This window comes from Trichosurus vulpecula, chromosome 3 (genome assembly GCF_011100635.1).
Source record: "Trichosurus vulpecula isolate mTriVul1 chromosome 3, mTriVul1.pri, whole genome shotgun sequence".
Lineage (NCBI taxonomy): Eukaryota > Metazoa > Chordata > Mammalia > Diprotodontia > Phalangeridae > Trichosurus > Trichosurus vulpecula.
The window spans coordinates 70,994,947-71,011,204 of NC_050575.1; the positions used below are offsets into that span (position 1 = coordinate 70,994,947).

At 43.1% G+C, this 16,258-nt stretch overlaps 1 protein-coding gene across 1 annotated transcript in view; it reads right to left on the reverse strand.

The window, feature by feature from the left end:
* CCNJL (cyclin J like) overlaps window positions 1–14,183 on the reverse strand; it is a 51,189-nt gene extending 37,006 nt beyond the window's left edge. Inside the window, exons 1-2 of the mRNA XM_036753020.1 lie at window positions 14,012–14,183; window positions 13,508–13,621 (exon numbers count right to left, since the gene is read on the reverse strand). Coding sequence (XP_036608915.1) covers window positions 13,508–13,570 — 63 coding nt within the window. The 5' untranslated portion in view covers window positions 13,571–13,621; window positions 14,012–14,183. The remainder of the gene's footprint in view (window positions 1–13,507; window positions 13,622–14,011) is intronic.
* Between the last annotated feature and the right edge of the window lie 2,075 nt (window positions 14,184–16,258).

The following is a 16,258-nucleotide window of genomic DNA, read 5'->3' on the forward strand; positions in this document are numbered from 1 at the left end:
GACTCCCAATTCTGCCTAGCTATGTGACTTTGGGTAAGTCATGTAGTTCCTCAGGCTGTTTCCTCCCCCATAAAATGAGGCTATTTACACCACCTACTTCACAGGGTTGTTGTAAGGGAAAGTATTTTGTAAGCTATATAAAAAAAATCACTATGGAAATGAGTTACTTTGCTTTCCAGAAATCTCATTATAACCAATAATAAAAGGACAATAAAAACGAATGCTGGACTTGAAATCAAGGGAAACATGGATTTGAATTCTGCCTCTTACAGTAATGAACTGGCTTAACAGGAGCCTGTTTCCCATCTGCAACACGTGAACCAAACTGATAGTATTTAATAGCACAGGATTATTGTATTTAACAAGTGGTTTGTAAACCTTTAAAACATTATGTAAATGTTAGGTATGATTGTAACAATTCTGATGTCTTAAGTTTGTATCTAAACCTTTACTGAGAAATCCTTTTCTCCTCTCAAACATTTTAGGACTCAAAGCTCATGTAGATCTTTACTCTTGTCAGAACTCCTTCTGTATTATTCTAAAATTAAAATTTTTGTTTTAGCATTAAACACTAACAAACATTAACTTTTCAATACTCAAGAAACACAAACATTTCAGTATAACAAAGAGCAGAAAATGGATAAAAACTGTGACCATCTGTGAGTCTTATGGTTTTATCTTCCACATTTTCATAGGACAGCTTATATCCTACTATCAGGCACATTTATATCAATCCTAATGATTACATGTGTCTTCTATTCATTTAGAGCATAGGAGTTCTTAATTTGGGGTCCATGAATTTAAAAAAATATATATTTTTATAACTATTTCAATATAATTGTGCAATGCTATGCTTGTTTTATGAATTAAAAATCCTTATTCTGAGAAGAGTCTGGGTCCATAGGCTTCACCAGACAGCCAAAGGGTTCCATGACATCCAAAACCCCTGAACCAAAAGGGTAAAGGCTACTAGAGGCCCAGGTCTTCTGCAGCTTCTTTGTGGCCTCTAGAGCCCCTGAGTACAGTAGTATTACAACCATAGCGAGTTAACAAGTTTGCCAATATGAACCTCCCTCAATATCCCCATTTAAAAGACATGGAAAATAAGGCTTGGAGAGGCTGGGAGAATTGTCAGAAGTCCAGGTGATAGAATCTAGTGTCACATTAGATCTCAAGGATCCTGACTTAGAGCACAAGAAATAAATGAGTGCCGGGAGCCCTAGCAGGGGAATGGAGGTAATCATCATTATTTTCAAAATAAGAGATTACATTTATATGACACCTACTATGTGCCAAGCACTGTGCTAAGAGCTCTATAATTGTTACCTCGTTTAGATCTTCCCAACAACCCTGGGAAACAGGTGCTATTATGATCCCCATTTTACAGAGGAGGAAACTGAGGAAAACAGAAGTTAAGTGACCGGCCCAGGGTCACACATCTTGGAAGTATCTGAGGCTGGATTTGAACCCTAGTCTTCCTGACTCCAGGCCCAGGTGCTGTCCAATGTTTCCAGTGGTAGAAAAGGACACAGGCAGCAATGCAGCTGCAGTAGAAATAGAGATATTTGCAGACCAGGTCTTGTGGAAAGGAGGGGTAGGAAGAGCTGCTGGGCCAAGGAGAAGGTAAGGCAGAGGAACAGCAAGGGACAGAAACACAGTGTGGAGAAACAAACCTGGATCTCGCCTTTACTACACTGTAAGTTTTATGGATGCCTAAGTGAAGGAGAAAAGGGGCCCATTCTTTATTGAGGACTTTCCCCTCCTTGGGAAGGTTTACCCTCTAGTTAAGTCTAGAGTCTGAGGTTCCTGGAGAGTGGGGGCTCTAAGGACAGAGAGGGTTTTACTCTCCTCAATGGACCCAAATGCTTTTTTTTTTGGGGGGGGGGCTAGGGCTCAACCCCAAGGTGAGCAGAGGCTGATTGGAGGGAGGAGACTTACCTAGAGTATTGCTGCGAGTCTTGTACTTTATGTTCTGTTCTCACATAAAGTCATTTTTATTCAGTGTATTGTTAACCCGAGTGCTTGTGTGGGAGCTTACAGCCTCTGCTTTTTATTGGAGACATATATGTTGGCCGAATTCCAGTTTTCTCAAGAGAAAATTCTGGCTGGGGAGTCCAAGTCGAAGAATTATTATTGAGAGGCCTCCAAGACTGAACCCAGTTCACATAAGCCTACAGCCTTCCTTTCTGGAGCTGGGATTACAATGTCATCAAGTCTCACATTTTGCTTGAGCAATCAAGTCTTTGTGGTATTGTCCCAAATCAAATGCTTTTTACAACATCCACAAATAGCGAATATTGAAGGAAAAAATAATTATTCTATCAAGTCTTGTGTTTTTCTCTTATTTTCCACAGACTGTAAGTATATGCCCATAATTTCTTCCCTCAGCCTTGTTCCAGCTCCCTCCCTGTTCTCCACCCCCTGCCCCCCAAAAAACCAACAGGCATATAATAGATATTCAATAAGTATTTGCTGAAATGATCTAAATTCAGACCATACAGAGGCGTGGGTGGCCCTCTCTGCTGCCAAGAATGTGAAAAATCTAGAGTAATAGCTTTCTAGAGAACACTTCCTGTGACCTATCCACCTGCACGGATGGCAGCTCCGGAGGACAGCTTACATTTGACTTTGAAGGATTCAGTTACAAAATAAACCATATAATTACTCAAGGGGGGTGGGATAGGAAAAAGAGGCTCTGACCTTAGCTGGCATGAAAAGGCATAAGTATAGCTAAGAGGTGAATAAAGGGGAGAGTTTGTTTTCTAGTTCATGACTGATAGAACTTCAAACCACCCACCCAGCCTCTTCTCCTACAAACAGACCACTGAATCTGGTTCCATCTCACTAAGGAAAAAAACAAAACAGTCAAACGGTTTAGAAGTGTCTTTCAAATACATGGAATTTTTTTCTCAATCTTTTTCTATGTGAGAACAGCATGATCACCCAAGACAGTAAGAGCTTACCCTTATTTAGGACCTCATAATTTATAAAGTTAGGGGAGCTAGGTGGCACAGTGGATAGGACACTGAAGACTCATCTTCATGAGTTCAAATCTGGCCTCAGACACTTACTAGTGGGGTGACCTTGGGCAAGTCACTTAACCCTGTTTGTCTCAGTTTCCTCATCTGCAAAATAAGCCAGAGAAGGAAATGGCAATCTCTACTCCAGTATCTTTGCCAAGAAAACCCCAAATGGGCTCAGAAAGAGTCAGCCATGACTGAAAACAAATAAACTAATTTACAAAGTTATTAAAGGAGATAAATCAAGTATTTTACAAATCTTAAAGCACTAAATAAATGCTAGTTTTTATTATATCACAAAGAACATTTTTTAAGAGACTGGATCTCTATCTGTTTAAGGCAAAATATAGTGGCCACTCACAGGCCAATCCCACTACTGATCTGCATGGGAGCTCTGACCTGTTCCCTTAAAAAGTCTTTTTCTCATAGCTACCTCCACCCCTCTTTCAATGCCAGACTTAGGGAGGAACAGGTTGGCTACTTCAAGCTTAGAGCTCCTGAAATCAAGTGATTCTCCAGCCTCAGCCTTCCCAGTAGCTTTGTTACAAAACCTCCACGGAGTGTTGACCAAGTTGCCAGATAGATTGTCTTGATCTTCCCATTTACAGAAGTCAGGATGATAATGTCTACTTGCTTCTTGGTGCCTAACTGAACAGCAGCGGAGAGCCCGTTACAGGTCAGTATTTGCCTTTGAAATGGGCTCATTTGCAAAATTCCCAATGCCTGGGCTATAATGCCCTTGGAATAGCTATCCCACAGTTTGTTATTTGACATCATCACATAAACTGACAAGTCTGTGTTAAAAGCACTAAAGAAAAATACTCTTCATTTACTATTCCCAGGTTCTCCCAGAGATAGGGCCACCCAGACTTTCACTGGGTAAAATCCTGTCTTGGTTGGGGGTGGGGTCTTAAGAAGGGATGGAAAGTAATGAAAAACGTACATATGGAAAAGCAGTTCAGAGACCTTCTGGGTCAGTTATCTAATACAGACCTGGGCCAAGAGGACCCTATGCAAATTCAAGTTGATGAATGGGAAAAGATTAAAAAAATGAAAACAAAACTAGGAGTCCTAGAACCCAGGTTCTGATCCTGGCTCTGCTGCTAACTTGCTGTATGACCTCAATTTTTTCTAGTTCTCCAAACCAAAACTGAGGTTTATAGATACATTATGTTTTGCTGATTCCTGACTGATTCAGAGAGCAGGGGAAGCCAAAGCACGGGTAAGTACAAATTCAGCTGAATGAAATCTCTACCAACTGAGGGAAGAAAAACACAAGGATATTCTTAATTAGCTACCCTACACCTGAAGTACCAGAATTCTCAAATTGGCTACAAAGGGCCTTACCAGTTCCACTCCATAAGACTACCTTTGCACTTCAGGTAAGATGAAACCAGAGGCCTGCTATGGAGCAGAATTCATTTAGTCAGAAGCTCCCAGGAGGCAGGGTCCTGTTTTTGGAATGTTATCATTTCATAGGTTTGCAGAAGCCCATGGGAGAACACTGCCCAAGAGCAGATTATCTGAAAACCTTTCTAAGCTGGAGGTCTCTTATGAGACTAATATTTCTTAAATCACTAGGCAAAAGATCCTTACACATTCTTCCCAGAAAGGTGGTCATTTTCTAATTGGAGGGTCAGATAAAACTCAAGTCTACCCACCAGCCTATTCATTAGCTACTAAAAAGCTTAGTGAAAGAAACCAAAGCCACCTAAGAAAGTCAGCATTTTGTTTTATTTTCCAAAGTGTGTGTGTCTTTCCCTTAGAGTTACTTACTTAAGATCCTTAAATTGTACTTTGGTCCTGACCAGTGCATCTGCTCCTCCTCTAATAAGTAATTTTCTAATTACACCCACCTGCTGAGAGCAATATCTGATAAGGGGAAAATCACTTCCTTCTGGAAGCCTAGCAGATATTCATTGAGCCCTGTGTGACAAATTGCAAGCTTTTATTCCCAGGTTACTCAAGGCTAACCTGTCATCCTCTGTCAGGCCTTGTGGCTCGAGTCCTTTCTTTAGAGACCACCTGCTGCTAAAGGCCTAAGCAAGACAAAACCGGCATTGAGCATTCCTGGGAAGTTTCTTTCCAACCTTTTCCTCAGAGACTAGCCAATCAATCTAGAGAGGACAGATATAGCATTTAAACTAGTCCTAACCTACTTTGGGCCAAAATAACCTTGTCATCCTTTGAGCTCACTGTATTTAAAATCGAAGCTTTCAGGGCTTAAACTGTTTCAGTTATGTGGAACTGCTAAATGCTAACTGTTCTTGGTAATTCTATTCTTAACTAAATGCAAACTCATAAAAGGCATGGTGACTTCATATGGGTAACTTCAAAAGTCATCCAGTTCCAACCCCTAAATCTTATGGATATGTAAACTGAGGCTCAGAGAGACTGTAATTTGTCCAAGGCCACAGAGGTACTGAGGAGCAGAACAGAGTTCAAGTTCAGATTCTCTGACGGCAAATCAGACCTTTTTTCCACCACCCTGCTCCACATATTCATGAAACATCTAAATTTCTTCTCTCTACACTGAGGGGGACAGGCTAGATGACCTCTGATGTCTCTTTGACCTATAGATCCTATGAAATGCTACACATAGTAAATCACTAGAGATACAAGTGTTGCCCTTAAGGAGTTCATAGCCTGACTGGGAGCTGGGTATTAGATATAATACAAGTACAAGATATGGAAGAGAATGAAGGCAGGTGAAAGTTGAGCAAAGTATTGAAAGATTTGAGGAAGGAGGGACCTTTCACTTGGGAATAAGACTGACCCTCAAGAAGCAAGGGACTGATTTCAGGAAGAGATGGTTGAGGAGGGGAGAGCTAATCCAAACATGGTAGTCAGGGGGCATAAGTGAAGTCACAGCGACAGGAGATGGTGGCATGATAGGAATAGAAAGAAGTAAAAGCTGGATAGGTAAGCTGGAGCCAGAATGCAGAGCAAGAGTCCTTAACCTTTTTGTGTCATGGACCCTCTTGGCAATGTCTATGGACCCATTCTCAGAAGGTTTTTAAACAGTCTGACAAAGGAAACAGATTGTATTGAAATACAGTTATCAAAATGAAAAAAAAAAACAGGTTATATAAAGCCTCACTATCTAACAAAAAATATCCGGGAAAACTAGACAGCAATATGAAAGAAATTAGATTTTGACCAATATCTCATACTTTATATATCAAGAAAAACTCCAAATGGATCTATGACCTAGATAAGGTCACATCATAAGCAAATTAGAGGAATAAGGAAGAAATTACCTTTCTGGATCTATGAATAGGGAAAGAGTTAATGACCAAACAAGGAACAAAGGATCACAGAAGACAAAATGGACAAGTCTGATTACATAAAATTAAAAAGTTTTTGTACAAATACAACTGAGAGGGGAAACAACTGGGAAAAAGAAACTGCATCGAGTTTCTATCATAAAGACCTCAATTCTAAGGTAAACAGGAACTGATTCAAATTTCTAACAATAAGACCCATTGCCTAATTGATAAGTAATCAAAGGATATGAACAGGCAGCTCTCAAGGAAAGAAACTCAAGCTACTTATAGGCATACGAAAAAATGCTACAAATCATTAATAATTAGAGAAATGCAAACCAAAGCAACTCTGGGGCTCCACATTACACTGGTCAGATTGGCAAAGCTAACCAAAAATGCGAATGACAGATTTACTTTAAATACATTGATGCACTGCTAATGGCACTGTGCACTGGTCCGGACACTCTGGAAAGCAATTTGGAATGTTCCCTAAAAGTTAATAAACTGTGTCCTCTGACCTATTAATACCTCTAGTAGGCAGTACCCCCAGAGAGATCAAGGAAACAAGGAAAGGTAGCATTACGTACAAAAATATTTATAACATCTCTTTCTATAGTAGCAAAGAACTGAGGGTGCCCATGAACTGGGCAGTGGCTGAACAATATGAATCTAACGGAATACTATTCTGCTATAAGGAAAGTGACCGTTCCCGAACGAACTGGGAAAACCTGTATATACAAACTGACGCTAAATGAAGTGACCAGAATCAGAATAATTTACAGTGTAACATCAATATTATAAACACTAACAATTCTAAAAGACTTAGAACTCTTGTGAACACCAGGATCAGCCACGACTCCAGACGACTGATGAAGAACACTGTCCACCTCATCAATCGAGATTTATTAAGCACCTACTACGTGTCAGGCATAGAGGTAATGGACTAATATGCAAAATGAGAAACGTATTTTTGGATGTGGCCAACGTGGGAATTTGTTTTGCTTGGCTATGCTTATGTGATAGAAGGGTTCTTTCTTTTTCAGTGGGTGGAGGGTGGTTAAAAAAAAATGCTTGATAATGGAGGGGGCATTGCTTGAAAAAATAATTATTTGGAAAAAATAAAAAAGCTCATAGACCTCAGGTCAAGAACCCCTGTAAAAGGTCTAGAATTTAAATTTTATTCAGAAGACAAAGGGCAACCACCAAAGGATTTTGAGCAGTAACTCATACTCATAAAGCACCTTAAGGTATCAAATATGCTTTCTTCACAAGAACCCAGCAAGACAGATAATTCAAGTACTATATGCATTTTATAAGCGGGAAAACTGAGATTAACTGACTTACTCATGATTTCATACAGCAGTCTGTGGTAGGATTTGAACACAGGTTTTCTAACTGAAGTCCTAAACTCTATCCATTACACCAATTCAATCTAACAAGCACTTATTAGGCAATTGCTACACGCTAGGTGATGGGGATAAAAACCTAAAACAGGAAAATAGTTGTTGCCCTTGAGGAACATATTTACATTCTATTTGGAGGCATGCAACATTTACACAGACAATATTTCTAACGCCTTTAACAAGATGCCTGGAATATAGTAGGTGTTACATAAATGCTAGTTATTATGTGCAAGTTAATTTGAGAAGGGAAAGAACCCTTACTCCCAGAGGGAATCAGAACATAGTAGACATTATGTAATTGCTAGCAATTATTATTATCATTGTTATTATTAGCAAGTTAACTCGAGAAGGGGAAGAACCCTCACTCCCAGGAGGAATTGGAACATAGGCACTACATAAATTCTAGCTACTAGGGTTATTATTATTGTGTGCAAGTTAATTTGAGAAGGAGAACCCTCATTCTCAGGGGGAATCAGAGAAAATTTCACATCCTCAGGACAACCTCAGTTGAGCCTGGAAGAAAGCTAAGGATTCTGAAACACGAAAAATTGAGGAGGGAGTGCTCTGCAGGGATGGTGGGGGAATACAGTAGGGGAATCATAAAGCAAGCCAGTTCAGAGGGTACAGAGTGACCGAAAGGAAGCATGTGCAATAAATGTGGAAAGGTTGGCCAAAACCACACTGGAAGGGCTTAAAATGCCAGGCTGAGAAGTTGGCACAGTTGCTTTGACTATAACAACTGTTTTGAAAACTTGAATTAGGGAACATTCTGAGCATAATGCTAACTTACAAGAGCTTATTTAGCTCTTCTCAAGAAACAGGGGGAACACAGAAAACTGAGATCCTACCTATGTCCAAGATAAAGTGCCATGTTTATCTTATATCTTCTGATGCAACGGGAGCTGTAGGCAAAGGACTGGTGTCTCACCCTTGCCATGCACAAGCTGTGAGAGATTTTGCCAGCCTGGACTGAGGGAATTCTCTATCACTTTAGTCTTCATCAATTCATACAGGTCTTCCCATAGTTCTCTGAATTCCTCCTAGTCATCATTTTATTTCTTAAGGTATAATGATAATCATTCATAGGCCACAATTTATTCAGCCATTCCACTGCATTCATTTTGCTTCCAGCATTTTGGCTGCCACAAAGAATGCTATGAACATTTTTTAAATATATGGGGTCTTTCTTTTTGTCACACTTACTACACACATTAACAGTGAGCTCAAAAGGGAGTGAAGAATTTAGTGCCTTTTCTTACAGAATTCCAAATTGTTCTCCAGAACTGTCTAATCAGTTTATAGTTCAATCAAGTATGGACTAAGTATCCTTGTTTTCCCACAGCCCCTCCAATATTGACCTTTGTTGTCTTTTATCTTTATCAGTTCTAAGGAGTTTGAGGGTGTTAACAGCCTTCCATACACTTACTGATTGTATTAATTTCTCCTTTTGAGAACTGTTGGTTCACAGACCATTAGAGACTGACTGACCATTAAAGAATAGCTTTTAATGTATTTTAAATGTCTATTTACTGTAAGGAGGGAAGTGACACAGACTTGTACTTCAGGGAGAGTATTTTGGAGTGGAGACTGGAGGGAGGGGAAAACAACAGAAGTATAGGCTAAATGGGGTTCTAACGCACTAGTCCAAGTGAGGAGGACTGTAACTAAGATGTTGGCAAATGCTCCACAGTCAACAGCGCGTGGAGGGAAGGACACAGATGTGAGAGATGCTGTTTAGACAATTTACAAACCCTGCCAAATGACTAGATATGGAGCTAGTAAGGGAGAGTGAAGAGTCTAAGATGACTCTGAGGTCTCAAATATGGGGGATTGGGAAGGTTGGGATGTCTCTAACAGAGATAGGGAAGTTTGGTGGAGGGGTGGATTTAGGGGAGAGGAATAAGGCTGAGTACCGTGCTAAGTGCTTTACAAATATTATCTTATTTGACCAGGAGGGGCTAGAATCAACCATTTTGGACACATTGAGCTTGAGGAAACTGGAGAAATCCAGGTGATATCTAGCAGACAGTTGGAGATGCCTGACAGGAGGGTTGGGTATATAGTACTGGTAGTTATCTGAAGAGAGATTATCGCTGGACCCATGAAAGCTGAAAAGATTTTTTTAAAAGAACCTTTTTTCCCTTCTTCTTTGCAGAAGTGAGGGACCATGGAGGTGAAGCACTAATTATAAAATTAGAGTTTTTTTTAATATGTTGGGTAAATTTTACAGATCTTTTTTTCTTTCCTCTCTTTTATTCTTTCTTGTAAGGGATGGCTATCTGGGAGAAAAGGACACAATGTGTGGATGATATAAAAGTCAAATCTATCAACAGAAATCTAGAGATTTCTAGAGAAATCTAAGAAGACAAAGCCTTGGAGGATCTCTATAGTGGGGTGGTAGGACATACATGATGATTCAGCCAAGGACACTGAAAATCAGAGAGAGGCAGGGAAGAAGACCAAGAGAGAGCAGCATTACAGGCGGCAAGGTGAGAGAAGAGAGTATCCAAAAGTAGGGGAGTAGCTAAGTGTCAAAAGCTGCAGTGAGGTCCAGAAGCATGAGAACTGAGAAATGGACATTAGATTTATCATATAGTTTATTGCTAATATTGGGGAAATGGAGAAGTTTCAGAAGTGAAGGCAATTTCAGAAGGCAAAAGAGTGAAGGCACCAAGTACAGATAACTTTTCCTGGAAGTTTGCCCAGGAAGGGATAAAAGATAAGGATGGAAAGACTGAGGGGTGACAGCATTAAGGGGAGTTAAGGATGAGGGAGCCAGTAAATAAGGAGAAACTGAAGATGAAAGAGAATGGATGATCAAAGAGTGGGCTTGGGAGGAGGAGGGAAAACAATGAGTTATTTTGTACTTATTGACTTTGGAGGTTCTGCAGGACACCCAGGTGGAGATATCCACTGACATCAGAGTGGAACATTAGGAAAATGACTCTGGCAGTGGTATGAAGGAGAGACTGCAAAGGGCATCCACTCCAAACAGGAATATCATTAGGAGGCAATTAAGATCACCTAGGTAAGGTGAGAGGGGAGACTGAAGGACAGTGGTTGCAGTGGGAATACAGAGGAGGCACTGGATAAAAACGTGTGGAGGCAGAAATAACATTAACTTGGCAACTGATGGGACATGTGGGATGAGGGGCTGGGAAGACTCAAAGCGACCCAAGGTTAAACAGACAGCCCTGGTGTGACTAGGAAGGAATCCTGACCTTGCAGAAAATCCTCATTCTAATTCTCCCCCGTACATAGCAACACTTTGCAGAATCAACCAAAATTGTGAGAAAGTGCCTATAGACTTGAACTCCCAAGCTTTCTAGGCACCTCCTCATCACAATTTCTTATCCAGACTCAGTGGAACGGGACAAGGACCACCTCCTCCCTCCCCTTCCCCCAACCCAGAGCACTGAGCTGGAAGAAGCTCTGGGGTCCCAGCTCTCCCAAGCACAGAGCTCAGATGTCAGCCTCTCAAGCCTGTTCCTAATCACAGTCAAGTTAATGAGGCCAGAGACGGAGCCAACAGAAGGAGGAATTTGTGTGTTTAAAGCATGTGACCATCAGGCCAAGGTGAAGCACCGCCCTACTAGTCTGAACAGGAAGGAGGGTCAGGGAATCTGAAAAGGGTCTCCCAGAATGGAAGGAAAGAAAGAATGTTTCTGATTACAGTGGCCAGTCAATTCCCCATTACCCCAGCTGATGAGAGAATGACTAGCTTAGGTGGTTAGACCCTGGTTCTACTGAGGCCAAGGTCATGGGACTAATCCCTGTGTGGGCTACTTTGCTTCACTGTCTTCCAGGAGCTCTGGTGTGACTATTTATGAAGGCACATTGACCTCATCTGCAGAAAATTCTTATTCTAATTCTCCCCTTCATGCAGCAATACTGAGCTGATTCAACCAAAAATTCAGTTTTAAAAAGGGCAAGGGCCAATGTGTCAGTACCCCTAATATTGCAAAATGTGCTACTGGTTGCTCCAATTATAGCATTAGGTATCATTACTTAAAACAGTGGCTTACATAATTCTTCCCCATTAGACTGCAAACTCCTTGAAGGCAGGAACTGTGTCACTTAGTCTTTATATCCCCAGTATTTGGCATACATAGCCCTTGGCAGAGTGTATGCACTTAATAAATGTTGGTTGTCACTTAATATCTTTGAATCTCAGTTTTCCTCCTCTATAAGACTAAGTGCAGTACTAAACAGCCTCTAAGGTCCTTTCAACTACAACATTCCATAGAATGTGGCTTTTCCAAGAACAGTAAGAGTTGGATGGTCAGTGAAAACTCAAGATGGGGAAAGATTCAAATGCGTAAACCCTCCAGAAGAAGAGTGGGACATCCCCTAACCCCTGGATTATCCTCACTTTCCCAACCAAAGCTCAATGAACCGATTCTTCCTTGCCTTTTAGCTTCCTGTGTGGGGATGGGAGTTGGATTAGAAGAATTCTAAATTCCCTTCTAGCTCTAAATCCATGAGCCACCTAAGGAGAGAGGGAACCATAAGGACTAGATCTGTGATTTCATTAATATGGGGTAACTCCTGGATAAGGAAATTCCCTCTACCGATGCAGGTTGGTACTTTCTCTGCCTATATTGCTGCCTGAGGCACTGAGATTCATGTGTAATGTCAGAAGTGGAACTTGGACCCAATATTCCACAATATCTTTTGCCTTATTTTGGTATTTTAACATCTGTTAAAAAGGTCTGAGGGAAAGAATTTACTGGCAATAAAGAAACCTAGGGATGTACTAATAATGGTGAGGTCAATTTTACATAGCTACTCTCACCTGAAATGCTAGAATGAGCTGTTGGTTCACTTTTTAACTCACAGAGTTTAAGGTACTGATACCAAATGGGTGTCAAAGAGAAATCACAACTAAGGTTGCAAAAAAAAATTCCAAGACTTCCCAACACATAGAATTTAGACAAACATTTTTAACTGGTTTAAATAAAACCGCTCTTCAAGTAGAAGAAAATACTCAGGAGCTCCTATCCCCATTCTCAAGTCAAATAAGGGAAATCTGTTTTTATCAGGCCCACTGGAAGTCAAAGGCAAGGTTAGATCAGGAGACTATAAGTTCTATTTCCTGAGAAGGAGGGCACTGGACTATGCCATTAGGGGAAAAAAATCCATTTTTCCTCACCAATTACTTAAAGTCTAGTAGAAAAATCCTTTATCAGTTTTAAATGGGGGTACTAGCACAGACAGGTGCTTCTAGCATATCTGTTCCATTTTAGCTTTCCAATGCCCATATGGAGATTGGGGTGGGGGTGGAGAAGAGAGGGTGGGATAGAGATCATATTTCATCTTGCTGAATGTTTGGTTACCTTTCCCCACCTGCTTCCCCCTTCTGCCACCGGGCTTTGTGTCTCCTCTACTAACAGCCTAGCTTTCTTTCCCCCAAGGCGTCTGCAGCAGTCAATTTAATTGGCTTGTGGGTTGGGTAGTCACCCCCAGTATGCAGACTCGCATCCCACGGCGATTAGTTGTTTTTTAGGAGAGCTTTTTTTTTTGTTTTCTTTTTTGCTTTCGAAGGTCCCTAATGTGCAAACATCACGAGTTATCAATATGCACAAAGGTCTGGCTAGAATTTCACCAGACAGTCCCTTCTGCCTCATTCGAGATCTTGGACAATAAATGAGCAGGTCGGAGACCACGAATAAAAGAGAAGTCGGAGTTCAGAGTTCTCACCCGGCAGAAGTGAGCTCAAGGACGACCGTGGGAGGGCGAAAGGGAGAGCCAACAATCCAGTCACCCCAGAAGGGCTGCTCAATAAGCAAAGGCGGGAGGGGGGCGGCAAGAAACTGACCTTTTCTCTGAGCGTACAGTGGATATCCAATGCCAGGTGTCCTTCCCACCATCGCTCATCCATCCTCGCTTCTCTCTGCTGGGGTTCGGGGCTGCCGGGGATCTCAGGGCGCACCTGGGCAAAGAGAGATAACTTTAACTGGGGCTGTGGAGCGCCCCAATTCTCCGGTCCCGAGCTCCTGCCCCCGCCCGCAGCCCCGCCACCTTCTCCAGCCTGTGACAGCGCGGCCGTGCACTAGAGGTCCTCGAGCCCCTGGAAGCCTGGGCACCTTCCCCCGCCCCCCCATTTCGCTACCTGCAACGCCCTCTCCCCTCTGAATCTCCTCTCCAGGGCTCTGGGATTTTTTCTTTTTTGCAAGTTTAAAGTGGGAAGAGAGCAAAGAAAACTTGCCCGGTCCGTTAGCTGAGCCCCGGGCTGGTGCTCCGGGCAGCTGCTCTCCCCGCCCCCTCGGGCAGCCTTTGTCCTACTCCCACATCCTGCCCCGGGAGCTGAGGCGAAACTCACGCATCCCTCCTCAGCTGCAGGAGCCGGGGGCTGCAGCCGCGGGCGGGCAGCCTCCCCGCCTCCCGCTCCGGGAGCTCAGCACTGGACCTGGCGCCGCCCGCCCCACGGCTGGCTCCGCTCCGCGGCCGCGCAGGGCCGGCTCAAATGCCAGCCGGTGGCCGCCGCACGCCCAAGCCCACTTTCGGCGGCGGTGCCTCAGCGCACACCGGTCCCGCGGCAGCTGACTCCCAGCCCCGGCAGCCGTCGCCAGGGACCTCCCTCCCTCCCTCACTGGGGGAGTTGGGGGCCGCCCCTCGCGCATGCGCCGCCTCTCCGGATTCCCCCGGGGCTGATGGGGATTGTAGTCTCTCTTCCACCGCGCCTCAAGCGCTCTCCCTCCTCCCGGCCCCGCCCCTAAGCTCTCTCTCGCCTTCCCACGCGGCTTTAAGTTTTAGTGTCGTTAGTCTTAGGCACTGCTCGGCCTTGTCCCTTTCCTTCAAGCACTAAGCTTCCACTCTAACCCTTGACCCTCAGGCCGTTGCTCCCTTCCAAGTTTGCATTCCCACCCTGGGTAGAGGAGGGTGGCATAAACTTGCTGACCTCGTTTGGGAAATGTTCCATTGCTGGCTCCTGCGGCTCTGGGGAATCGCCAGTCCAGGACGGTCTAAAATGTGTCTGAAGTCCTTTCCTGCTACGATTAGAACTGGAGCGTGGCGGGTGTTGCCTTCTACACGCTCAAACAGCAATTTCTCGGTCAGTGACACCCCTTGGAGCGCCCCCTCTCTTTTTCCTTTTGATCTGGACGTCGGATTTCATCTACGGGCAATTAATATTTTAAGAGAGCTGCCTGGGGGAAAAAGCTTCCTCAAGGTCGTTCAGCTTGTAGGGGGTGGAGGCAGAACTTGCACCCAGATCTCACGGACTCCACCCCACCTCCAGACCCCTCCCTGCCGCTCTGTACGAGACCCTACCCTATGACAAGCGTCCACTCTGCTGGGTGCCTTAACGCAATTCTTATATTAGAATTGTTAATCACGGAATCACTAAACATACCACGTGGCTACACATTTTAATGACTCTAGCGGATTTAAATACTTTGAGGTATAAGAGAAGAAACCTGGAAACCCAATTAAAAGGACCCTACCGGACCACCCCTCTCCACTCCCCATCCTCATTCCTGTCCTGCCCATTCTTCTCACCTCCTCACCCTAATAATGGTGGTGGAAAGGATATCTAAGGCTCTGTCAGATGCTGGTCAGGCTAGCTTTTCCTTGAAAAGGCCTCAAAGTTCAGTTGGCTCCGGGAAATAGGTCTCAGGCCATTGACAGGGCTTCCAGGTCTCCTTCAATTCAGTTCAGTTCAATAAACATTTATTAAGCGCCTAGTATGTGCCAGGCACTATACTAAGCACTGGAGATACAAAAAGAGGCAAAAGACAGTCCCTGTCCTCGAGGAGATCACCATCTAATGGGGGAGAAGATGTAGAAACAAATATATACAAAGAAAGCTATATACAGGATAAATAGGAAATGATTAACAGAGGAAAGGCCCTAGGATTAAGAGGGGAGAGGGAAATCTTCGGGTAGGAGGTGGGATTTTAGTTGGAACTTGAAGCCAGAGAGGATTGTAGTCAGATCATTCATGGAGGCAGAGCATTCCAGGCATGGGGTGAGACACAGAAAACACCTGGAGACTCCGGAATACAAAAAAAAAATACTGAACCCAAAACCCACAAAGGGCTCCTTGTTGCTTGACTGATCCACCACCATGATCAACAGCTCAGTTGAATCCAAGAGGTAGGTATCCTGGATGAGGATCTGGGTTGAGAATCCTTACCCTAAGTGAATCTTTTGTTAACTATCCAATATTTGGAGTATTTTGTGCTGAGGGACCAAATCAGAAATGAGGCATAGAAATGCCTCATTTCACCCTGACCTTCCTTGCATTCCATTAAATCTTATGGAAGGCCCAATTAATTGTCAAGAAACTTCACGATACACACACGTATACTCCTTCATATTACATTTCCTCTCACACTTACGTCTCTTCGCAATCAGGGAAGTCTGCTCAGTCATTTTTTTCAGTCATCTCAGCCTCTTCATGGCTCCATTTTCTTGGCAAAGATACTAAGAGTGGTTTGCCATTTCTTTCTCCTAGCTCATTTTACAGATGAGGCAACTGAGGCAAACAGGGTTAAGTGACTTGCCCAGGGCCACACAATAAGTATTTGAGGTTGGATTTGAACTCAGCTGTCTTCCTAACTCCCAA